Raw genomic sequence first — 27,221 nt, forward strand, 5'->3', positions numbered from 1 at the left:
AAAGAAGGAGAACCACTGAGTTACATAAATTCTAATCCTTTAACCTTTGTGCCAAGGTTCAGTAATGTTTGGCCCTCATCCTCTGTGCCCCATTTACTGTATTTACTTTTTGGGGAAAATAAAGACTATTCGTTCATTTTATGAAACATTGAATAAATTATTTACAGTAACATTTAGAGATGCACAGAGGTTAGGAGAGCACAATAGTGGCCCAACGTTGCAGTATCGTATATATAGTATAGTATAGCTCAGATGTGTTTCATCAGAATTCTGCTCATGTTTACAACTTTGTGCACATTTAAAATATAACTCCTCCATTCTCTGTTGTCCGAGATTTGGAGAGTTGTAGTTATAATATAGTCTTCTGTGCATGTCATTGCTCCGCTGATATGGTGGATCTCATTCAGACCGTCTGACAGACACAGATGCCCATTTGGGTCTCTGGTCTCTAAAAAAGTTTAGAGATGGCTGTACGCTGCTCATTATCAGAGGTCTACGCACAGATGCAACGCTTCACTGCCCCAGCAGAGCGAGTCCACTAAAATGAACTGAAGTTGCTACGCTACCAGCCGCGTTGCTCACTTCTATCTTTACAGAGAGAGTGGACACGAAGCGACGGACGGGTCTGTAACACTCACAGCACATACCTGAAGCCGGGGAGCGCTCTTTAACTCCCTCACCGTCTCTGTAAGCACAACTAGTCGATTGCGAGTGGCTCAACAGGTAGATCTATAAATAAACTCATCTTTCAGAAAATTTGACCGACCGGGCTGACACTTCAGCGTGAGAAATCGGGGGTGTGGCGTGTGAAACCAGTCAAATGTGTGTGTCTCACGGCCAATGCGTGAGAGTTGGCAGCCCTGTATAAGGTTGAGAGAGCCTCACCAGCCTGGTTGGTGGTGATGTTGACAGACGTGTACTGTGGTGAATAAGGACTCTGGTCAGACACTCCATTGACAGCTTGTATTTCAAAGGTGTACTGGGTGTGAGCCAAGAGTTCGCTGATGTGGACCCGGGCGTCGGTCAGTCCCAGCTGACGTGGTACAAACTGCACGTTGTCCCCACAGCGGGTGCAGCCGCCCCTTCCACTGCCACAGCTCTTACATATGATGTTGTAGACAACATCTTCTCGACCACCGGTCTCCTGTGGTGGGCTCCACTCCAGCCTCAGAGACGTCTCATTTACCATGGAGATGACATTATGTGGAGCTGATGGAACAGCTGGAAGAAAAAGGAAAGAAGAAGATAATACGTATACTGTACTTAAAAAGGCACTTTTTGTAATTGTAAGGAAGGCTTGCAATAATTCATGATTCTTCATTTGTTTCCCATTTACTTCACCACAGCTGCAAGAAACTGTATATCTGTTGTTTTCATGCATTCATTGAAACGTAAGTAGATGTTCTGTACAAAAGCCTGTATGAGAAATTAGGTATACAAAGTACAAAAAGAGCAGTGTTTTGTATAAAGTACATCAGTGTGTTGTTGCTGCTTTGAAAGCAAAATTCATGGGTGTCACGTGACCTAATGGCGGGCTAGTCGGTCTAAGGTTGAGCTTTATATAGTGCACTGCTTGATTAATCTTTCTCAAGATTCGGACCAGAGATATTTGTGCTCAGCCAGGACGAGAAACATTCTGATTTCCCTTCCCAACATGTTGAAAACGAGTTAGCAGCAAGTGGACATATTATAGTTTTCTCAGTCTCCTTTTTCAAAACTCTACAAAGAAAAAAACCCCCCAAAAAACTGGACACACAAAATGCTAAATGCCTAACATCTTCAAAATGAAACACTGCATTCAGAAATCCATAAACACATTTCAAAAGGAAGCATTTTTTATCATAGGACTTTTTGGGATATAACATGTACACACTGTTCTAAATCTGAAGCTTGTTTGTCTTTTTTAATAGGCTTATATCTCCACTTACATTGTTCTAGAGTGAAAGTATCTTTATTAATCTTACAGTAAAAACTGAATTTATTTATTGGGCAAAACATTATGTTTTTAGGAGTAGCACAGTGTTGTATACAGTAGCATTAAACATGAAAACAAAACTGCAGTTTCTTTCAATTGCTAAAACACTAAAACCCATTGGCTGAACAAAGTTCTCAGTTAGCTGAACTCATTTAACTAACAGTGCAGTCTGTGGTCAATACCTTAAACCATTTCAACCTGTTAAAACACAATTTGCAGCACTCACTCAAAACTCTAAATACATACAAAAAAACTCGAATGTAGGAGTAGCCTTTTTACAAGAAACTCACTTAACCATAGCGAATCAAATAAGGCTCCAGAAGAACTAGGTTGGACAGACTTTCTATTCTACTTTTAACACCAAGGCTAAGGGAGTGGCAATATTGATCCATAAAAATGTATTGTTTACGCCTTCAGAACCAATCTCTGATCCTCAAGGACGGTTTATCATAGTGTCAGGTTCCCTCTTTGACACCCCAGTCGTACTTATAAGTGTATGTGCACCTAATTGGGATGATGTTGGCTTCATTAACAAACTCACCTCCCCGATTCCAAATCTGAATTCACATTCTTGCTCATTCTTGCGGGGGATCTGAATACTGTGACTGACCCAGCTATAGACAGCTCAAATCCTAAAACTTTAGCACGTGCCAAAATGTCACAGGCTCTTTGTGATTTCATGGATCAAACTGGTTGTGTTGACCCATGGACGTTTTTCTACTCACATAAAAAGGGATTCTCTATCTTTTCACACGTCCATCATAAATACAGTGGAAAAGATTATATTTATTGACAACACACTCCTTCCTTCTGTAAACAACGTAGAGTATACTGACACAGTGGAATCATACCATGCACCCGTGATTCTTGATCTAGTTTTCTCTCAAAATCCAACACAACGCAATAACTAGACACTGAATACAGCCTCATTGGCAGACATCCATCCATCCATCTTCATCCGCTTATCCGGTATCGGGTCGCGGGGGCAGCAGCTCCAGTAGGGGGCCCCAAACTTTCCTTTCCCGAGCCACATCAACCAGCTCCGACTGGGGGATCCCGAGGCGTTCCCAGGCCAGGTTGGAGATATAATCTCTCCACCTAGTCCTGGGTCTTCCCCGAGGCCTCCTCCCAGCTGGACGTGCCTGGAACACCTCCCTAGGGAGGTGCCCAGGAGGCATCCTTACCAGATGCCCGAACCACCTCAACTGGCTCCATTCAACGCGAAGGAGCAGCGGCTCTACTCCGAGCTCCTCTCGGATGACTGAGCTTCTCACCCTATCTCTAAGGCAGACACCAGCCACCCTCCTGAGGAAACCCATTTCGGCCGCTTGTACCCTGGATTTCGTTCTTTCGGTCATGACCCAGCCTTCATGACCATAGGTGAAGGTAGGAACAAAAATTGCCCGGTAGTTCGAGAGCTTTGCCTTCCGGCTCAGCTCCCTTTTCGTCACAACGGTGCGACAAACAGAATGTAATACCGCACCCGCTGCTCCGATTCTCCGACCAATCTCACGCTCCATGGTCCCCTCACTCGCGAACAAGACCCCAAGGTACTTAAACTCCTTCTCTTGGGGTAAGGACTCACTCCCTACCTGAAGAAAGCACTCCATCGGTTTCCTGCTGAGAACCATGGCCTCAGATTTAGAGGTGCTGATCCTCATCCCAGCCGCTTCCCACTCGGCTGCAAACCGATCCAGTGAGTGCTGAAGGTCACAGACCGATGAGGCCATCAGGACCACATCATCTGCAAAAAGCAGCGATGAGATCCTGAGCCCACCGAAGTGCAGCCCTGGCGGAGGCCAACCCTCACCTGGAACGAGTCCGACTTACTGCCGAGAACCCGGACACAGCTCTTGCTTTGGTCATACAGAGATTAGATGGCCCTGAGAAGGGACCCCCTCACCCCATACTCCCGCAGCACCTCCCACAATTTCTCCCAGGGGACCCGGTCATACGCCTTCTCCAGATCCACAAAACACATGTAGACTGGTTGGGCATACTCCCAGGCCCCCTCCAAGATCCTTGTGAGAGTAAAGATCTGGTCCGTTGTTCCACGGCCAGGACGAAATCCGCATTGTTCCTCTTCAATCCAAGGTTCGACTATCGGCCGAACCCTCCTTTCCAGCACCTTGGAGTAGACTTTACCAGGGAGGCTGGGAAGTGTGATACCCCTGTAATTGGCACACACCCTCTGGTCCCCCTTCTTGAAGAGGGGAACCACCGCCCCGGTCTGCCACTCCTTAGGCACCGTCCCAGACTTCCACGCAGTGTTGAAGAGGCGTGTCGACCAAGACAGCCCCTCCACACCCAGAGCTTTCAGCATTTCTGGACGGATCTCATCAATCCCTGGGGCTTTGCCGCTGTGGAGTTGTTTGACTACCTCAGCGACTTCCACCAGGGAAATTGACGACAATGCCCCATCATCCTCCAGCTCTGCCTCTACCACAGAGGGTGTGTCCGCTGGATTTAGGAGTTCCTCAAAGTGCTCCTTCCACCGCTCTATTACCTCCCCAGTTGAGGTCAACAAAGTCCCACCCTTACTGTAAACAGCTTGGATGATTCCTCGCTTCCCCCTCCTGAGGTGGCGAACGGTTTTCCAGAAAACCTTGGTGCCAAACGAAAGTCCTTCTCCATGTCTTCTCCGAACTTCTCCCACACCCGCTGCTTTGCCTCTGTTACGGCAGAGGCTGCAGCCCTTCGGGCCCGTCGGTGCCTTGCAACTGCCTCCGGACTCCGGAGATAGTTCTGGATTAGAGCTACTTAGTTACTTTTAATTCTATTAATGCACACAGAAGGATGTACCAACAATACACAACTCAGGTATGTATAAAGCAAAAGTTTATTTAGCAAGCTATCGGCAGGTAAAGGGAAATCCAAAAATACAGGTAATGGTCCAAATCTAGGGAAACAACAGGAACTCAGAATAACAGGACAAAGGGAAGCAGATGATCTCACACTGGGGTGAGGGGAAGACTGGACTTAAATACACTAGACAGGGGAAACAATGAGACACAGGTGTAACACATTAGGGCAGGAACAGGTAATCACAGTGGCGGGAAAATAAACAACTAGAAGTGAAACAAAACAATAGGGGGAACAGAAACACGTCAAAATAAAACAGAAAATGGAGAAAAAAACCCGATGTGAATCTAACTCCAAACAATACCTGGACACAGGGACAGAATGTGACAATTCTATTGTTAATAGCCATGCTCAATTCAAAACGATTAGAATTAAGGATATAATAACACCATGGTTTAATCCCAGAACTGACCACCTTATGTTTTCGAGAAACTCAATATCCAGAAAATCAGTAGATCCTAGCTCCTGGCTCTCTTTTAGACAAGCTTGAAACAAGGGCACTGCAGCCGTAAGGAAGGAGAAGACCAGTTATTATCTAAATCGTATGGCCTCTTTGTCTTCAAATGCATGTTTTGGAAAGCTGTGACATCCGTAATAGGTAATCCTAGTGTCTCACGTCCATATAAAATTATGTGACTGTGTAATTTCTGATTAACAAGATATCTGTTAAACATTCAATGAGCATTTTCTTAGGGCTGGCCACCTTTTTGAAAATACAGCCCTGATGTGCTTATTCCTTCCGATGTAATTTATAATTTATACTGTTTATTGAGCCCCAGTGTGGCCCCAGTGTTTGTTAGAAATCACTACACACAGGCCTGAAATACACACACATGCTCATGACCAATTCATGCACAAATGGAGAGATGTCAGAGTGGGTGGGCTCCCAGTGCTGGACCAGCGCCCCTGAGCGTTTGGGGGGGGGGTACGGTGCCTTGCTCACGGGCACCTGGCAGTCCCCAAGCGGTGAAGTGGCATCTCACCACACTCTCAACACTCCGTACTTTGATTCATACGGGGACTTGAACTAGAGACCCTCCGGTTCCCAACCCAACTCCTGAGAGCAACCAAGTTGCAGAGTTGTACAAAATTTTCGCCTGAAGGATCTGTGGTGATGCAATATTATGAGCCACACAGATGGGGGGCTAGCACAGCTAGGCCTGTTCCTTGGATAAATATACAGAATGTGGATCCAACTGCACTGCCAAACTAAATTGTATGCAGGTTGGTTCATATAACTGCCAATGTTAATGTGTCACCGTTAGGTTAAACTGGATTGGTGTGATTGGATCCGTGAGGATCTTTGTACTAAGTATTGTGGGATCTGTGTATAAGGCAGATTTAGATTTAGATTTAACATTTAGATTTAGATTTAACATTTAGATTTAACATTTAACATTTGGGTGTGACATTTAATATTTGGATTTAACTATTTGAAATATTTCCAAGTTGACATATATTGTTGTAAATGTGCAAGAAAGTGACCCTCAAAATTTCATACCTGTTTTTTAAACATTATTTAAAGCTAAATGTGACAAAATGTTGCCGTTATTTTCAGCATGAGTCGCTTTACAAACGGCGCCCCATACAGTACTAATATATATATTAGTATATATAATATACTAGAGGAAATGGTAGAAACCTACAGAAGACAAAAATCCTGGCCTTTTATCCCAGCAGTGTGGGGTTTCAGGAGTTGTGTAATATATGTTCAGATTATGGTGTTAAATATAAGTGAAATATAATGCCAAAAACAACTTGGTTAGGATCTGTAGAGGGAAAGAGGATAAGGACCTTATTTTTCCATCTTAACAGATCAAATGTCAGATGATGAGGAAATGTGTAGGCAGCATCGCATGTTATATATACAAGCTCACATGCTCGCCAGGAAGTTCTCCTGGTGTTCTGATACTGTCAAGATAAACCTCTTCAAAGCTTATTGTACTGCTTTTTACATTGTCCCCTTGTGGGTCAAGTTAAAAAAGACAAGCTTTAATAAGCTAAGGGTCGCTTATAAGAATCTTTGCGCATTCTACTCAGAAAACCAAGATGGTGTAGTGCAAGTGAATTTTTTTGTCAAGCAGAATGTTTTTGTTAAGCAGAAGTTATTGCTTACTGAGGAATCTAATGTAAAAATGTATTGGTCGTCTGAATTCTTCTTGTCATTTTATTAATCGATTGACCCAAGGTGGCATATATGATGATAAATATAACTTTGATGGACTATAATAGAGGACACAATATTCCCCAATGAGTAAAGTTGGGTTCAGACAGCCGAGGTTTAAGCGTCCCAGTGCGCAAATGATCTGCATGACATCATTACACAACACAGTAGCAAGTGTAATGACTGTGTTTTTTGCCGATAGAGTAAGCTAAGTGCGTTGAGATATGTGTAAACAGCCTAATGTTTGGAGCATTTGTGCAAAAGGTGTTCATATCAAATGATTTGAGCTGCTGTTTGCAGCAGGCACACTGCTCTCCATGAATGTGCTCTTATGTTTCTGCATACATACTCGTGCAGGGCATCTGTGGAGGGTCAGAGTCAGCGCGGTAGTAGCTGTTGCGACAGACACAGTTGGTGGCTCCCTCACTGGTGGTTCGGCTGTTAATGGGGCATTGAAGACATTGGTGGTCTCCCTGTGCAGCCTTAAAGAATCCTGATAAACAAGCTGCATGGAAAAATACAACAGTGGGGGAGGTGCAAGGTGCACAGAGGAGAGAGGAAAAGAAGGAGATTAGCAAGCTTATGAACAAAGTGCATGGTACAAGAGAAAAACATCCAAAGAAAAACGGTCCAAAATGTCAACTTCATTGTAATTGGCTGTCGGCTGCTGAGTATCAGAACCATCAGTGTTAGTTGTCACATTCTAAAATCCTATGTCCACAAGGTTTTCATCTCTAAATTTTCCACACAGAGAATATGATTAGCCGTGATAACCTATACACCTGCATCTCAAAAAGGTCAGCTCATTGAAGTGACATGTGGGTCTCATTCAGACGTTGTCAGTTCTGCTGTCCACAGGTTCGTAAAACATTTCAGAGCATGTGGAGCTAAGAACACAGTCTGGGATTACAAAAGACAAGAAAGAAACTAACAGGAGAAAACAAGAAAGCTGTAGTATTTTATCAGTGAATGTATGACAGTACTTTAATTGATTTTGGGTTGATTTATCAAGCACAAAGCACACTAGTTATGTGCCAGAATTAGCCTGGAGGCTATTTTACATGCATTGTCCCTGGACTGGGGGTTAGAGTTCATGTTAAAAAGAGAGAGAATTCAGAAGTTATAAATAACATATACCAATTTTTCCCTGTACAATAAAAGTTTATTATACTAATACTAAAAGTCTGCAACATAAAAACAAGAACAGTTGGTTAAGATCAACACACACACACACACAATCTCAGCTGAACTGTCCATATATAACTGTCAGGGTTGTGGTTTTATTTTGTTAATTCATTCTCTGTTTGCTTGTTTACCTGTGTTATGTTCACTGTTTCCTGTTTAGCTGTATTGTTCTCATTCCTTTTTCATAGTTTGTTTTTGTGTTTTGTATTTCCCAGTACCATTCTTCCTGTATTATTTTTAAACCGGTTCATTTCACGGTGTGTTTGCCATTTTATAGTAGTGTTCAAATTCTATGCTGTAAATTCACTATACAGTCCACTATAAAATACCCACAACACACAGCTAATTTGAGTGTAAATACGATGTACCCTGCAATTTACTCCTGTATACCACAATGTAATGTGGCCGTGTTTTCCAGGAGGAGAAGAAGAAGCAGAACTAACCACGACAAGTGAAAAGGAAAAATGAAGCAGACTTTCGTTTCTAAACAGTTGAAATGTAACATGACTCCAATGTTAACTTTAGTCTTTAAGTCCAAAACCCGCTAATTAAACAAACCTCGCAAAAATTTGAAAATAAATGTTGTTCCATCAATTTTGAGGAATCTTGTTTGGATTGGCCAGACAGTCTGCAACCTATAGGAAGGCCCTCAGAAATGCCAAATCAGACTATTACTCATCACTAATAGAAGAAAATAAGAACAACCCAAGGTTTCTTTTCAGCACTGTAGCCAGGCTGACAGACAATCACAGCTCCAATGAGCCATCTATTCCTATAGTTCTGAGTAGAGACAACTTTTTGAGCTTCTTTAATGATAAAATCATAATAATGATAATAAAATAAATCCATCACCTCCTGCCTCATTCAACAACAGTTTACCTTTAAATGCAGGAATTGCTAAAATGCTAAAAACCGCTTCAAGACCTGACATATATATAGACTGCTTTTCTCTTACTGACCTTCACCAATTACCTGTTTCTTAGACCCCATCCCAAATAGGCTAGTGAAAGATGCTTTACCCTTTACTAACTGTGATGGGACATCTTGTTAAAAAAAAACCTTAACCCTGAGGTCTTAGCCAACTATAGACCTACATTTAATCTCCCTTTTGTCTTTAACATCCTTGAGAAGGTAATGAGTTATGTGACTTTCTACATAAAATAGTTTGAGGATTTTCAGTCAGGATTTAAAGAGCATCATAGCACAGAGACTGCAGTGGTGAAAGGACATGCCTCCGTTCTTGTCTTTATATATCTTACTGCTGCAGAAAACGCATATCATAGCATCCTGTTACAAAGACTAGAACATTTATTTGGCATTGAAGGAACCGCACAAAGCTGGTTTGAGTCCTACTTATCAGATCAATCTCAGTCTGTTATGTTAACCATAAATCCTCCAGGCACGCTAAAGTTAGCCTTGGTGTGCTGCCGCGGTTCTGCTTAGCGCCCTGCTTTGCCCTGCTGTGCCATTGTGATTGTTACTATTGTTCCCACTGTTCCCACTGTTCATCAAACCAACTCCTTTAATTATTATAAATCATATTTCTCTATATCTGTATATCTGCATAAGTGTCTCTGTGTCCCAAACGGCACCGGCAGACCATCAAGAGCCTGGGTCTGTCGGAAGTTTCTGCCTAAAAGTCCAGCGCCCCAGAGCCTGCGCTGCTGTCCAACAACCCAGAGGCCGCACTACTGTCCAGTGACCCAGAGCCCGCACTACTGTCCAGCGACCCAAAGCCCGCACTTCCCAGCTCATTGTCCGTATCGTCACCCAGTACCCTGTGCTTGTGTTGAGGTTTTGCTTCGCTCTGTCATCCCTTCCTTGTGTTCCCAGTTTTTCCCCTCCCTACTGTTTCTGTCAGTCTTGTCTGTTTAGTCCTTTGTGTGTGTTTGTGGAGGCATGTCCGATCATGGCTGATCACCACCTGCAGCGCGTCGCACTTGTGGCTCACTACTCATCACGCTAGCATTGAAATACTATGGTTCAGCTCCAGAGATGGCAAAAGTACTCACTTTCCGTACTTAAGTAGAAGTACAGGCACTTGTTCTAAAAAAATACTCTGGTAAAAGTGGCAGTACTGATTAAACGTCTTTAATCAAGTAAAAGTGAAAGAACAGGCTTGGAAATTTAGTATAAAAGTATAAAATTTAGTATTAAAGTATAAAAGTAAAAGTAGCCTTATGAATGACACCCATTTTTTATGCAAAGCCATCTGGTACACACAAATGTTACTAGAGAGCACGCTGAGAAACTTCAGTGAACATGGAGAAAAGGCTCTTTATATGGCAATGGCTACATTTTAAATGGATGTCTCCCAATAGGATTAAAACATAACATATATGATTATTGTGACAGAATCTTATTAACCTGGAGTCCCAGGTTAATAAGATTTTGACTCACTAGCAAGATATGAATTCAATTGTGGTTTTGAGAGAAATCACGGATCCAGTTTCTATTTTTAATCTTCTTTTAAAGACTAGATTAGACTGTCTTAAAGCTGATTCTGGTTTCCAACTTCACCCCAGGTGTGTCTGTTAAAACACAGACGGAGACAACTTCTCTCTGGCTAAGTTTCCATCCACTTGTCAATTGAATTACAGTATCTGAAGTTCGGTGAAAAAAAAACAAAAAAGCTCATGCGAATAAAGCTAGTGAAACTGTTGATGCTTCATTAAGATCAACCTACAGCCTAGCTAACAGGTGAAGAACACACCAAAACCACTAGGTAACTTACTTTAAATGTGCAAGAACTATAGACCAATGACAGGCTTAAGTGAACTGACAACATGAGTTATACGACTTACAGTTCTCAAAGAGGCACACACACAATCTTAGCTGATTATCCTCCGGACAGCTAGTCTCTTTTCTTTTCACTTTTTTCTCCGTGTGGCGTGTGCACCCGCTTGCGGTGTGAGGCGCGTGTCCGCGCTATTCTCCGACATGACAACCTCTTGTGCCAAACTAAAGTAACGAGCCAATTTTGTAAAATGTAAGGAGCAGAAAGTACCGATATTTGTGTTAAAGTGTACGTAGAAGTAAAAAGGCGCCACAAAAATAAATAGTAAAGTAAAATTATCTGAAAAATCTACTTGAGTACAGTAACAAAGTATTTTTACTTTGGCACTTCCCATCTCTGTTTAGCTCTAACTTGTCGCCAGATCGTCAGTTTACCTCTCTTGATATTTTGCTCCGGTCACTCTGTAAATTTTGTTGAGTACTTTTGTGATATTTACTAACGTTCTGTTCTACGTCTGTCACAGTGCATTCAGGGTGCAAATTCGCTGCCTGCCTGCCTGCCTGCCTGCTTTCTACCTGCCTGCCTGTTTGCTCTTTGCCCGCCAGCCTGTCTGTCCGCCCTGACTGCTCCCTGACACACTATTGTCTGATTCTCTTCAAGCCTGGAATTCACCACCATATCCCCAATCCTTTGGCTCTCCCTGTCACTTAAATAAATTCTGCCTGTTCACTCAACCGTTGGTGTCCGAATCTGAATCCTTCCTGTGTATCATGACAACTTGCAGCCTCCCAGGGCGGTGGGGGTCTCCCTGCAGTTCTTTGACTGAGCTGCCCTGTGGCACAGAGACAGAGCAAAATCTGGCAAAATCTGCCCCTAAGAGTCTGAATTTGTGTTTAGTTGCAAATGTCCCTCGCGCCAGAGTTTTATCAAGAAGCACATGCACACTGGCAAAGCTGCAGCTTTGTCGGACAAGATGGCCAAGCTGAAGCAGATGTGCAACTAATTCAGACAATTATATGAACCTAATGAAGATGATCAGGTATTTTCTATAGATATGGAAAGAATATTATAAGCTATTTTTTTGTAAAGGGGCATTTTAACTTAATAGTGGATCCAGTTTGGGACTAAACGAAGATGGCAACACAGAGGGTCCCCAGAGCCTCTCTCAAATTACAGAGGATGAGAAAGATTTTAGGCTTGGAATTAGAATTGGAGAATTTTGAACTCAGAGACTATACTTTTTTTTTTGTTAGTGCACAAGACATATTCTTGCTTGAGGATGTGTGCGCAGCTTAGCCCATTGAATATTAATGAGAACTGACACAAATGGAGATGAGTCTTCCTGCAGGCTTTCTTCACCACGCTAGAATGTCTTGAAACAAGGTAATCAAGGTAGTTTTTTCACAACAATGTTACAGAGTCCACAGTAGAACTTAGAGATTACCACAAAGTAATGAAATACATGTGGCAGGGCACATTTAAGAGAAGCAAATGTTAAAGGATGTGTTTCTGACAAATGAAAGTGAGGCATGTTTGAAGAATATTGTTTGACTTAGAAACCATGATACTTTAAATCTTTAAATGAATTTCATGATTTGATGTCATGTTTGAGGCATATTGAACAAAGATGTATGTTGGTTTATTGTTGGCCTAATATCAGTTTTAGGCTGTGATTTCTTATCTGTATACCAGAGCTGCCAACTTTCACCAAATCCTTGGAGTGAGATTTCGGGGGGCAGCCCCATATTTTGCCGTGTACAAAGCAATTTCTTTGGGTCATTATCCTTCAGGGTTTAAATTGGGATTTGTTATATGTGGGGGGGGATGGGGCTCTCCCTAGGGGGGTCTGGGGGTATGCCCCCCAGGAAAACATTTTGAAAAATAAACCATTAAATGGCACTTTCTGGAGAGTTTTTTTGCAAAACAATTTAGAAACCAAGTGTTACATGATATGTGCAAAACTGTAGGGTTAAGAGCCTTTGCATTGTTGTAGTGTCAATAGGTTTTAGGGCATTTAGCATTTACATTATTAATTTCTTATGATATGAGAAATGAGCCAGACAATGTGCCAAACATAATGAGCCACATGAAGAGACAGTAGCATATTTCAGCAACAGCTGAGAAGATTTGGGTCTGTGGTGAACAGGTCCAGGGGTCCCTGCCTGTTGTAGGGACCAGGCACCCAAAGTTAAATTAATGTTGAGGGATCAACTAAGAACACTGACATTTTAAAGAAGGAGAACCACTGAGTTACATAAATTCTAATCCTTTAACCTTTGAGCCAATGTTCAGTAATGTTTGGCCCTCATCCTCTGGAACCCACTTACTGTGTTCACTTTTTTGGGAAAATAAAGACTAATGTTCATTTTATGAATCATTGAATAAATTATTTACAGTTACATTCAGAGATGCACAGAGGTTAGAGAAGCACAATAGTGGCCCAACGTTGCAGTATCGTATATATAGTATAGTATAGCTCAGATGTGTTTCACCAGATTTCTCATGTTTACAACTTTGTGCACATTCTAAATATAACTCCTCCCATCTCTGTTGTCCGAGATCTGGAGAGTTGTAATGTAGTCTGCTGTGCATGTTATTGCTCGGCTGATATGGCAATATCTCACTCAGACCGTCACACAGACACAGAGGCCCATTCGGGTCTCTGGTCTCTGACAGAGTTTAGAGGTGGCTGTATGCTGCTCATTATCAGAGGTCTACGCACAGATGCAACGCGTCACTGCCCCCCCACAGCAGAGCGGGTCCACTTACATGAACTGAAGTTGCTACGCTACCAGGCGCGCTGCTCACCTCTGTTGTTACAGAGAGAGAGGACACAAAGCAACGGACGGTCTGTGATACTCAGAGCTCATACCTGAAGCCGGGGAGCGCTCTTGAACCCCCTCACAGTCTCTGAAAGCACAACTAGTCGATCACGAGTGGCTCAACAGGTAGATCTATAGATAAACTCGTCTTTCAGAAATTTGACCGACCGGGTTGACACTTCAGCGTGAGAAATCGGGGGTGTGGCGTGTGAGCGTGTGAAACCGGTCAAATGCGTGTGTCTCACGGCCAATGCGTGAGAGTTGGCAGCCGTGGTATACATTTAATCTGTTCAGATGTATGTGGCTGGGATGCAATGTATTTTGAATATTGAGTAGGAAAAAAGGCAAATAAACTCCAGCAGTTCATAACCACTGTCTTTAGCTTGTTTAAAAATGGAAACTTTTGTATGACTCGACTTGTGACTTGTCTAAATACATCTATTGTTTATTTAAATAAGCATGCAAATAATTTGTAACAACAAAAACACATTCTTTAATATATTTTACATGTATTTTATGCAATAATATGACAAGTGCATGAGTTTGCCACGTACACCGTGGATGTATTAGGAGAACGAACTATACTTGTAAGAGACACAAGAGAGAAGCTCATGAAAGTGTATGTTGCTACCGGTTGCTAACACCAACTAGCACTAGCTACTAAAGGTTAGCCTGCAGGCATTGATATCAACAGTCAACAACAATGTCAATCATAACACTTCACTTTGGCATGTATTAATTAGTAATGCTTATCAAAACAAACAATGGATGTATTTAACTATTAGCTAGTAGCAAGCTAGCACTACACTAACCCTCCTGTTGTCCTCAGGTCAAATTTGACCCCTTTAAAAAATGTCTGTATCTAAAATATGGGTTTCTTTTCAACAAAATTACATCAAAAATTAATTGGACCCCATACAACACTCTTTGCAAATACAATTGATCACTTTCATTCCTGACTAAACTCATCTGTGCGTTCCTCTGATCTTAACTATTAGTCAAAATAATTCATAATTTCTGATCTTCTAACTCAAATATTAGCTATAATTCTATATAAATAAGTGTTATTGACCATGAATTCCAAAAGTAGTGTAAAACTAGTGGTAGTAAGGTGGTGTTAGTGAAAACTAAAAAAGTCAACAAAAAAAAAAAGGAGGGCAACATAAGGGTTCAAATCAATGCAACACATTACAAAAAGCGTGGCGGTTGTCGATATGACTAGGTAAGATGCATGTAAATTGGTGCACCCCACACTGTTGAAATTTACAGCTAAAGTATATTATAATTTCTTTGCGGGAACACCGCCTTAACTTGCCATTTTTATCGGAGTTTGGGCCACGCAAATTACGTAAATTTCAAAATAAGAAACCGGGAGGGAGATAGGGCTAAAAAACGGGAGAAACTTGGGAAGAACTGGAGTGTTGGCAGGTATGTTCTCCGCTGATCTATTCCACAGACAGTTCAGAATGCTCTCTCTACCAATGTAAGCTGCTCTGTTATAGGCTACCAAACTGTGTGGTGTTGTCAGGATTAAGCTGTAAGCAAAACAAAAGCTCTTCTAGCTGCTAGGCTAATGTGCAACGGGTAAACACAACAGAGTTAATGTGTCCCCCTCAGCTGAGAACAGAGACATTTTATTTCGTACGGTGCATTATATTAAATGTTACATGTAGATTTCACAAGTACTCGCACCTAGAAATAATTGGACACACAAGAAATCCCACATTCATTTAATGGGCTATCCATCCTCCTGTGCAAAGTTGAATTGAAGAGAAACGTATGTTTTTTTCCTGGATAATCTCTTGAATATAGAAAAGAAGACAGCTAATGATGATAAAACAATAACTACTGTGTTCATTAGGCTACATTTCATATCAAAGGGCATATGCAATCTTCTACGACAAGAAATCCAGAAAACAAAACACAGGTGTGGTGTAGTAGAGCTCCTTACCTCTGCAGACTGTACCGTTCTCTATCGCCTCATACCCGGCTTTGCACATGCAGCGCCCGATGGGTACCATCCACTCGCCATCCCCGTTACAGTACAGCTTGATGGGTACATCCACCTCTTCCCCATTAGGAACACACACCCCTCTGGCTGCCACCAGAGAGGTGCTCTCTGCCCCAGACAGAGTCTCGGAGAAGATGGCCCCGTTGTGTATAACACTGAGACATTTCCTGTAGAAGACTCGAACAGCGATGAGTGACATGCAGGCGCCATAATCCTGGAAAGCGAGGTAGAAGCCGTTGCGCGAAACAGGTCCAAAGCTTCGAATTTCACTGTTGATGTTCATGATGCGGCCACCAAGATCAACCTGGGAGAAGCTCTCGTCAGCCGCTATAGTGTCCACTTTTACCCAGGGGTTCTCCATCCAGGGTGGGGACGATTTAGTGGCTGTGTCCGAGTCAGACTCATAGTAATACAGGTTGAAGGTCTCCTTGCAAGAGCCAGGGACATTGGGTATGGAACTACAGTCACGTACTGAGAACTTCATCTGGACATGGATGCGCTGAGCCCCACGGCGGCGGATGTATTTGGTGCGTACCCAGTTGTTCTGACTGCTATCGAAGACGTTGCACACCTGGTATGTTCGGATGGTGTTCATGTTTTCATCATAGCCACTAACCTCTTCCCACTAGAAGAGAGAAAAGAAAGAAAACAATTTATTCAGTGACATACAAAAAATGTGCAAAAACAGTCACCCAGTAACCGTTATTCTTAGGAGCAATACTCCAACCTACAACATAATAACAGCTCGTTGGTCAAAAACATACAAAGACGAAAGAATGGAAGGATAATAGAGAACTGTAAACAAGCACCCCCTCCCCCCACATCCAAACACACACATACACACACGCACACAGAGCTTACAGCTAAGGTCTGTACACTTGGTACACTGGCTGTCTGGAGTGAATAAACAGACAGCACAGGCATGAATAAATGCAGGACTAGAGCCCATGAAAACTTGCTGTGTGTATGGCTACGTTTAAACTGCAGCCCTTAATGCTCAATTCCAATATTATTTTTATTTATTTTTAACTAACTGTTCTCATTATTTTTTTTAAATGTTGCCCCGAACTGGGCACGGCTTGAAAGTGACCTGCATGCACAAAAGATTAATAGAATGTAGAGCTGGGCAATATATTGATATTATATTGATTATGTAGTATGAGACTAGATATCGTCTTAGATTTTGGAAATTTTAATATGGCGTAATTGTTGTCTTTTCCTGGTTTTAAAGGCTGCATTACTGTCTCTGAACTTCCAGACTGTTGTACTTATTTTATTCAGTCATTATATCCACATTACTGATGATTACTTATCCAAAATCTCATTGTGTAAATATTTTGTGACAGCACCAATATTCAACAGTACAATATTGCTGCGGGATTGATGTTGAGGTATTTGGTCAAAAATATTTTTGGGTCTGCTTGCATTATTACTATAATTATTAGAAATAATTCAATTTCTACTTAATTTGTATTAGTGTTATTCTGATGTGTGTGCGTTTTCTTTTATTTATTTTTGTTTTGAGCTGCTGTAGCACAGGAATTTCCCCACCGTGGAATGAATAAAAGCGTTCTTATCTTATCATCATGCACGTCCATCATGCCTAGTTAAAGCACCCATATTCTGCTCATTTTGAGGTTCACAATTGTATTTTAAGGTTGTACCAGAATAGGTTTACATGGTTTAATTTTCAAAAAACCAAAACACAATTTTTTGTTGTACCGCACATTGCTGCAGATCCTGTTTTCACCCTGTGTGTGTAGGTCTCTGTTTTAGCAACAGAGTGAGACATCTCACTTCAATCTTCAATCCTCTATCTTTGTTGGCAGTCACACATGCTCAGTAGTTAGGTAGGATCCCATCAGCTAGATAACTCTTTCTCCAACTTTGGTCAGTACAAGGCAGGCTGGGAGACTTCTTCTGGACGAGCGGCACTGAACAAAGTCACCATTAAACATTCCACCATTGTAAATTCAGTGTCACCTGCAGAACAGGGACATGGAAGTAGTTCTTTTGGAGATCATGGTTAACTAGTCGCTGTTGGAGCAGTGTTTTGCCATTGAGAACGGGTCAGCATGTTACAGTTAGTCACCTCGTCTCGGCTAGTGACGTAGAAAGCCGTAGAGATTTTGAACAGCTGAGCCGGCCGGAGACTGAAGGAAGAGGACATTCAGAAACCGTATCTCACTCCAAACAGCAAGGATAGTTTGTATGCGTGCGTAAATACCCGAGACACAAAATAACACCCAAATCTCAGAAAAAGTGATTTTCTTTCATAATATGGGCGCTTTAAAACTCTGGATTCTGTTATTAGTGCATTTTACAATTTTTAAAACACGAGGACTATTTAATAGTTTGGAATGGTAAATTGACATACTTTTTAACCAACATGTAAAGTCTATGGAAAAGCACAGAATCACTCTAGAGTGATGTCAGGGTTGCATAAATTCCAAACTGACCATTCAGATTGAGGTCGCATTAAAAAAATAAATAAATCCAACCTTTATTCGATATGGACCACATATGAAAATGGCCCAAATCGAAACTAGAAGAGATGGTATGCCATGTGACTTTGGCTGTTCCACACTATCATGAAAAAAATCTGATTAACCAAATAATTCAGATTTGGGTTACGTTGGCCTACAGTCTGAATGTAGCCTAAGCCAAATATGAATGTGGAGCGGGCCATGTGTTCCTGTCTCTGGAGCAGTTGAGTAAATGGTGTGGGTGTAAGTTAGCCATGGTTTGGATCATGACTTAATGCCTGAGGAGAAAATTGAATCCAAGGCCAGACCAGTTGGGGAACCATTGCGGGATATAATGAAGATGGTGATGCACTATTTTTGGAAGTTAATATAAAATAAATTCATATACCGTAGTATATCATCTTGTAGATAAAGGCATTTGCACATGGTGTACAAAAAATGTTGAGCTTTTGGACAAAATAATTGTTCAATTTACTTCTCAGGTGAAAAATACTAATCTAGTTAAATGTATTCCTGGCCTACCTTTTATACATTAAAATAATTAAGTTATCTATGCTCTCTGCCATGTTCACATTTTGGAGATTGTCATTTATATTTCCTAATTAAGATGCATCAGATCCCATCCACTATTGATCAGGATGTTGATTTTCATGGCCCGACCTACCAGATGGGCAAAATCGCTTCAACCACGCAGCCTTCATGTTGTTTGAATTGTGTGTTCACATGGACATTGTTCATTCGGTTATGAGACTTATCCCTTGTTATATTCTGGATAGGATTTTTACTTAAGCCTGACTGATAAAGGTGATGCTGTGACTGATAAAGGTGATGCTGTGATGTAGGATATATATATATATTTTTAAAATCCAGAAACGGGTAACAAAACATAAACAGATGACCTAACATTATAGTTATTTGCAGTTATTTATGAGTTCTCATTTAAATAGAAGGATGATCATTTCTTTTATTGTTACAACAGAACAGCAGCAACATCAAAATTTATTAAAGTTCTGATAAATAAAATGTATAAAAATACAAACATAAGATATTAAACTTAAAGTCCTTTGAACAAAAACACAATAACAACCGACCGATGTTTAAGGCCAATACAGATACAAATATTTGGTTATTTAAAAATCAGATATTCTGATATATATGAAAAGAACTCCAGAAACAGATTTCCCTAGCATTATTTGTATGAGTTCTCACTAAAATAATATGATAATTGGTTTTACTGTCACAACAGAACAGAAGAACATCAAAATATATTAAACTTCTGATAAATAAAATGCAATAAAATACAAACTTAAGATATTAAACTTAAAGTCCTTTGAACAAAAACACAATAACAAAAATAATAATCAGTGTTGCCAACAAGTGTAGAGCGCCCTCTAGTGGACAAACTATGCAATGCCAACACTTATAACATGGTTGTCCTTCCGTTTTTATTTTAATTTTTAAATATCACTTCATCAGAAACTTTTTGTTTGTTTGTTTTATCCTCAATTTTTAATGCAGATACCGATTGATATGGAAATGCCTATATTGGCTCTAATTTTTGCATTACACACATAATATGGTTATTCATATCTTTGTACAGTCTTGCCGTCAGCTGTCTGCTCTGAGCGCATCGACCCCTTTTTCTCTCTCTCTCTCTCTCTCTCTCTCTCTCTCTCAGGTTATGTAGACAGCATAACTATAGTTGGATATTCTGAATAAGGCCTTTTTTCCAAATATTGGATTTTTACAATTAGGACTTGTGACATGCCAGTATAACTTAGGTTTTAGAGGCATCCTTTATATGTACATGTATTCAGCTCATTCACAATATGAGTCTTAATCAAGGTTTTTACCCCACTTTATGGCCAGTTTAAAACCTTTGTCTCTTTACGGCTTTTGTCAGCTCTGTGCGTTGCTACGGTTGCTGTACACAAAAACAACCAGCCGCCAGATTGCAAGAAGGAGAAACACAGCTACTTTGAAACATTCTCAAAGACTTGGATATCAACAGGCTTTTGGATATATCAAGATAAAATCAAGATGGTGGTTGTATAAAAGAAAGAGAGACACTTCGTTTGCACGCTCCAACAAGTCTTCCACCGCTCGTAAACTTTGCAAAAGTCCTGTTTTGCATGACTACATGTAAACGTTATATTCACTTTCATTAGCCATGTAAACGGCTCAGTCAAAATATCGCCTTTTTTTGGAATAAAGGCAAAAATAGGTAATATGTGCCTGTAAGCGCAGTCATTGTTCTTTCATTTGAGATGTTTCATCCAAAAGAGACTGATGTGTCTGGCTGTCCAGCTGTATATCAGCAGACGCTCATCGTTTGTAGTGAAGTCGACACAGCCCCTGTCACATTGTGTATTATTGTTCACAGTGTGTTGGTTTGTTCCACTCACCCCCTGTGATGGGTAGATGGTCCAGCCCAGCTCTGCTGTTGCTGTTGTTGAATCCATCAGTACTTCTGCAGGGGACAAAAATCAAAAGGTTAAAGAAGTAGTTGATCTAATAAGAAACTGTCTCAGCTGGCATTCCTTCTGCACAACATGAAGAGCCTGCTCTCTCAGTAATCAAACCTGTCAACAGTAGCAGGTCAGTGTTATGCTGAGGGTACCCGCCATCGTCTTAGTCTCTGTGAATGTCGCCATGCTCTGTTGGTTTCTGTGTCTCTCTGTAGAACTGTCCGCTTATTTGTCAATTGATTTTATCACTGATTGTACTTCTAATGCTTTTAGAGCAGGATGAAATATAAGCCATCATAGAACATCCCCTGTACCCCCTCCATGACGAGCTGCTCACCCCGGATCATCTCGCCAAGGGGCAAACGGAGCGCTGCAGGCCCTGCTATGTCCCTGCTGCATCATCACAGTCACACACACACAGTCACACAAAGACACACACACACACACACAGCCTCACTCTCAATAGTGTATTTCAGGCCTGTGTGGAATGTGTGTCACAAACAACAGAGTGAAAAAGAATTTTCCTTGTGGGATTATTAAAGTGTACATTATTATTATTATTGTTATTATTATGACTTTCCTTGTTTTTATGTATGGTTTGCAAATGTAGGAACTGCTGGGTCCGTGAGATGAGAGAAGTATATGTGCAGTGTACACCATACGGCCAAGCATGCGCCCTTAAAACAGCATCTGAATAACGCGCCGCTGACTTTAGACTAGGTTTTTCCTGGTCTGTGGCGGAATTCTTTCTGAAACTGCAAGCGCAAGTTCATTCCCTAATTTACAAATGTGAGTCTGTGGAGGGAAGCTGTGCTTTGGGTGCAAATTAGGAACAATACATGTGTCGGTGTACAAAGTCAATTGGACTGGGTGCAAGATAGGGCCCAAAGAGTCAAGGTCAGTGGGGGTCCGGGGCCTTGTTGCTGAGGCTGATTACAGAGGGGAAGAAACTGTTTTTATGTCTTGAGGTCTTGGTCCTAATGGATCGCAGACTCAGCGTCCTGGAGATAAAGCGGATTGCAGCCAATCACCTGCTTTCTCAGCACAGCAGACGATACTCTGCACTCTGCCCTTGTCCTTAGCAGTGGCAGCATGAGGATGGACTCAATGATGCCAGTGTAAAAGTGAGCCAGCATTGTTATTGACAGGTTGAACGTCTACAGCTGCCACAGGAAGTAAATCATCTGCTGGGCTTTTTTGACGAGGGAGCTGATCTTCATCTCCGGCTTGAGATCCTTAGACATGATGGAGCCCTGGAAGCTTTAGGACTCCACAATGTTGACGGTTAACAGCATTTAGGGTGCAGAAGCCACTGAGTGAGGTCCATAATCTCCGTGCCATCTCCCCAACACCAAGTTCAAACCATGTCAAGTGAAACCAGGCTGCTAGAACTGTGTATGTAACACATCTTTAATTATTCACCATTTCCTGACAGTTTGCTGCTGCTGAGCAAAGCCTCTAGCTGAAGGAAGAGATTATTACAGATGTGAGTGGCTACAATTCAGAGCTCTTGGATTATCACGGACGGCTTCCATCTTCATAAATCTAATTACAAAAGACTTTTAGGTAACAGTTGTTTCATTGTGGTGCTTGTATTGCCTGCCTATCCACTCCTTAGACGCACAACTGAACAAACACAATTTGCCCAGTTCAATGAGCCTATGCATAACTGTAACTGTTAGGCCACAAACAGAGCAGAAGGAATTCACAACACGCTGAGAACAGAAACCACAAGTGTAGCATTCACACTTAACGTGGTGGGTCATTGGTCGACACAAAATGGCAATTGCCGTTATTTTCCTGAAGGAGCTGAAACTATTAGTAGGTGAATCAATTGGTTTATCAACAGAAAATGAATGGCAACTATTTTATAATTGATTATTCAATTCAATGACCAAACATTCTCTGGTTTTAGTTTTTTTCAATTTTCAAATGAATCAATAGAAAATAATAAGCCCTATACTTTCATGACGTTCATACTGAACACGTCTTGGTTAAAGGAGTACTCCAGTGATTTAGTATTCTACTTCCACAAAATGAAAGGACTCAGATGAGTGTTTATAGTGAAGGAGCAGAGACATCATTCTATTTCCTAGTCAATTCTCAAAACACCGGATCCAATATTTCCAATAATGCAACTAAAAATAATATTTTTATTAGGTCATCTCTGCTACGGTATGTTGAAAACAAACCGCTTGTTGTAAACCAGCTTCTGCAACATCCTTTCTGACCGTCTAACCTGTGCGGCATCCCCAAATTTTGTACGTTTTCTGAAAACAACCCCTTTACACAGCCCTGTTTCAATAAGCAGGTTTAGTGAAAACTCTGAGTTTGTTGACCCTGAGCCGAGGGAAACTCAGGAAAAGGGTTTTCTGTTTCAGAAAGGAAGGTAACTTCACCTAAGAGTCAGTTATATGGTAACTGAGCCTGTGAAGCTAACCTGGTTGGGAGCAAGTTTTCTTCTCTCAGTCTCCCAAATCTGACTCAGCGCTCTTTCATATCCTCATTCATTCAATCAGTCTGTATCAGGTGCATTTTAGCGCAGTATGTTATCTGCATGAATAAAAAACAGGGTTGGCTTATTAACCGTGTTAGGCAAACTATAAAACTTCCCTTTTGTCGACAATCCCGTTGATGAAGTTGCTTTGCTTTACACTGTGTTATACGTCGGGAGATGATATTGAAGCCCTGACATTTTAATTTTTGGATTACATATTATTTGAGCAGTATCATTTCTCTTCCCAGTCTGTTAAGCAGCCTATAGGCTACATGACCTCATATCACTAATAGAGCCCGACCGATGTTTAAGGCCGATACAGATACAAATATGTGGTTATTTAAAAATCCGATATTACGATATATATGAAAAGAACTCCAGAAACAGATTTCCCTAGCATTAGTTATTTGTATTTATTTATGAATTCTCACTAAAATAATATGATAATTGGTTTTACTGTCACAACAGAACAGAGGAACATCAAAATATATTAAACTTCTGATAATTAAAAAGCCTTAAAATATAGACTTAAAATATGAAACTTAAAGTCTTTTGAACAAAGACACAATTAACAAAACAAATAATAGAGTGTTGCCAACAGGGACGTTGCAGAGCGTCCTCTGGTGGACAAACTATGCAACGGCAAAGCTCATAACATGGTTGACCGTCCGTTTTTATTTTATTTTTATATATTCATTTATCAGAATCATTCGTCATTATAAATGATTCTGATGAATGAATGTTAAAAAACAAATCAGCCATTATAAATGCTGATACCGATAGTTCGGGGAATGCCTAATATTGGCCGATATATCGGTCGGGCTCTAATTACAAATGCCACCCATCTCAGACATACTCTCCCAGCAGATTATTTTTGACACATTATACACATGATACATTATTTTTTTTGCAAATGGCGGTTTTCTTTACAACATTGGTGAGGTGGAGCATATTAGTAAAGCGCCGTCAGAAGAGTGTGACTCTAAAACTTGTTCTAAACATTTTTGTACAGGTCCCTGGAGATAAATCTGTAAGAGCCATTAAAGGAGTTCCACAGTTGGGTATTAATTCAGGTGAACGATGTAAACTCTTTGGAATAAAAGATTATTAATTATAATTCTGTTAATGATGGTGCTGAATTTAATTAATTAGTATTGTCTGATGCTGAAAAAATAATAATACAAATGACAAATAATCACAGACATGATATTTATACACTAAACATTAGTATTTATATTTATACACTATATATTTTTGAAGTTGACCGCAGTGTATATGTATTTATTAATGCAATATTCCAGTATGTGGAGACAGATTATATTTTCTGTAGGTTTAATGGGCAGGTTGATACTTGTACCCTTAATGCAAAATAAGCATGTATTGATACTCAGCACTACACAGCCTTTCTGCTTTTGTATTCAATAATGAGAGACAGACAGGAAACTCAGTCCTAACGGTACACCTTCTACCTGGCGACCTATCAACTCTGCAGACAATACTGAGATCAAATAGACCTGAGAATTGAATTTACCACCTTTCTGCCTGTATGCGGATGGATATGATGAAATATAACATGATCAGAAAAAGGAGAGCTTAAAAGACACAAGTTAATGTATGTGTTAATAATGAAAGGCAGTGCTGCAGTTGTGCATTTAAAATGCATTGGTTGGAGCTCCTAATGTGAGCTGGAGCAGGGAAATGGGGACAGTGTGGGCCGGCGGGGGTCCATGAGTTTATGTTGCCCTGCTTTCATGACTAGACATGGGTCATGGCAGCTCCTGACTATCTGCAATTCGACCACAACTAACTGGACACAATATGTTGCTGTGACTTAAAATGCCATGAAGGTTTTGGATCCAGTTGTGTTCTCAATTCAGTTCAAGATTATGCATTGTATCTATTGGACTACCACCAGATTGCTTAGAATTGGTCTGAAAGACACACCAAATTGTTGGAAATGTAAGACAGTGGATGGCCCATTACTCCATGTCCTCTGGTCCTGTGATAAGGTCCAGGAGTTTTGGACATACATACATGATAACCTATGTCAGATTGCAGGGACCCAGGTTCCATCCAGCCCAAGATGATTTGTTCTGGGAGTTGGGTCAATCCAAAACAGTATGGATAAACAGAAGGATATGTCCAGGGTCCAGAACAGTTTAATGATAGCCACAGACAGATTATTTTAAGAGGATGGAAGAACAAAGGCGTGCCGTCAATCCAGGAGTGGGCTTGTGAGATGGCTAGAGTGGTGGCGTTTGAAATAATGTCATAGAAACGGTTTGACAGATTGAATGTCTACACTAGGAAATGGGAAAAGGACTTAAGCCTTCTGTAGAGCTCCTAGGAAGCTATGTGCTGTGGAGAGACATGTTTTACATGCTTATTGTTGTCACATATACACATGTTTACTTGATTTACAGTTTACTGTCTTTTCTGTTTCTGTTGTGTTGTTTGAATGTTATGATAACTGTCATCTTTTCTTGATTTTTGTCTGGGTAGGAGGTGATGACAAACATTGGTTTGGGGTGGGGTATGTGTTAATGTTGTAAATTGTATGTTTAGTTAAAACATCAATACAAATTGTTAATCATAAAAAATGGCTTGGAGGACACACTGAACAGCAACACAAATGACAAAAAAGCACTTAATAATTCTCATTTAGGGATGAAATTTATTTTATCATACTGTAGATCTCGCTTTGTCCCTTTTTCTGTCCAATGCCCCCACTTCCCCTTTCCCACTGGCTCCATCTGTCCCTGCATTCCTGCAGTATATGTATATATATATATATATATATATATATATATATAGAGAGAGAGAGAGAGAGAGAGAGAGAGAGCAAGAGAGAGCTCTTGTTCTGCCTTTCTCTGCATGATTCAATGAAAAGTAGGCCAAAGAGGAGGAGAGAGTGGGCCAAGTCCAGCAAACATAATCCTTGTAGGCTGAGCCACACTCTGTACTCCAACCACAGGGATACATCAGTGAAATTCACTGTGCTTTACGTCACAGGGCTGCCGCCATGCTGCTTTCAGCACCAGCTTTAATGCATAAACACAGTTTCTTGCTTTATTCTGATTATTGTTTCTTAATGAGGGATCCTAAACTACATCCTAATCATAACCTCACTTTTAAATTTAAAGTGATTTAGTCCTAATAGATGTTAGATTGATTCCCAATCTACAATTTAGAGATCATATTCTGTTTTTACAACCTCACTTGTTGGTGCAACATCATGTGTGCAACTGCCCCGAGATCTGAGGACCTTCTCAACACCCCAGGTTTACTATTAATATTAATAACAGTTTGACTACTTGAGTTAGAGCCCGACCGATATATTGGCGGGTCGATATTATCGGCCGATATTAGGCATTTTCCAAATTATTGGTATTGGCATTTATAATAGCTGATTGTTTTTTAAACTACATTAACATAATTTTAGTGATAACTCATAAATAAATAAAACAGGTATCAGACTTTTAAATCATCAAATATTTGTATTAATATCTGCATTAAAAATCCTTTCAGTCGGGCTATAACTTGAGGATTGGTTTAAGAATTTGTACCATGTAAAATGTCAAATATCGGTTCCTGGATAGTAGCTAATCTTTTGTCCTTTGTTGCCTGAGTTGCATGCCTCTATTTAAACAGGTTTTTAGTTCACAGTATGTTGTAATCATATTGCATTAAATAAAGTTGTATAAACACAAGCAGTGTGGGGCATGCATCAGGACTTTTGATAGTTTTAATGTTGTAGCAGAATAGGTTTACAAGGTTTCATATTCAAACACATCACATTTTTGTTGTACAGCACATTGCTGCAGATCCTGTTTTCACCCTGTGTGTTTAGGTCTCTGTTTTAGCTACAGAGTGTGACATCTCACTTCTATACTATCTTTGTTGGGAGTCGCAAATGCCCAGTATACCTGCAGAACAGGGACAGGAAGTAGTTCTTTTGGAGAATATGGTCAACTAGTGTGTTTTGTAGCAGTGTTTTGCCATTGAGAACGAGCT

General features: G+C 40.7%; 1 protein-coding gene and 2 long non-coding RNA genes across 5 annotated transcripts in view; 1 reads left to right on the forward strand and 2 right to left on the reverse strand.

The window, feature by feature from the left end:
- The window catches only part of LOC117947113 (ephrin type-B receptor 2-like), a 55,262-nt gene that overhangs the window by 14,870 nt on the left and 13,171 nt on the right, over positions 1-27,221 (reverse strand). For all 3 annotated transcript variants that reach the window (XM_034875738.1, XM_034875737.1, XM_034875736.1), the window contains exons 2-5: positions 20,648-20,712; positions 15,697-16,381; positions 7,351-7,506; positions 886-1,221 (exon numbers count right to left, since the gene is read on the reverse strand). In XM_034875738.1, the coding sequence (XP_034731629.1) occupies positions 886-1,221; positions 7,351-7,506; positions 15,697-16,381; positions 20,648-20,712 (1,242 nt within the window). The remainder of the gene's footprint in view (positions 1-885; positions 1,222-7,350; positions 7,507-15,696; positions 16,382-20,647; positions 20,713-27,221) is intronic.
- On the reverse strand, positions 12,401-14,166 carry LOC117947146. Its single transcript, XR_004657174.1, has 2 exons — positions 14,025-14,166; positions 12,401-12,624 (listed from the first exon to the last, which is right to left on the reverse strand). It is a non-coding gene; the product is annotated as an uncharacterized LOC117947146 (long non-coding RNA).
- Positions 17,392-27,085, forward strand: LOC117947135. The gene is made up of 3 exons (XR_004657164.1): positions 17,392-17,416; positions 25,576-25,579; positions 26,965-27,085. It is a non-coding gene; the product is annotated as an uncharacterized LOC117947135 (long non-coding RNA).

Source organism: Etheostoma cragini, chromosome 7, assembly GCF_013103735.1.
Source record: "Etheostoma cragini isolate CJK2018 chromosome 7, CSU_Ecrag_1.0, whole genome shotgun sequence".
NCBI classification, from domain to species: Eukaryota; Metazoa; Chordata; class Actinopteri; order Perciformes; family Percidae; genus Etheostoma; species Etheostoma cragini.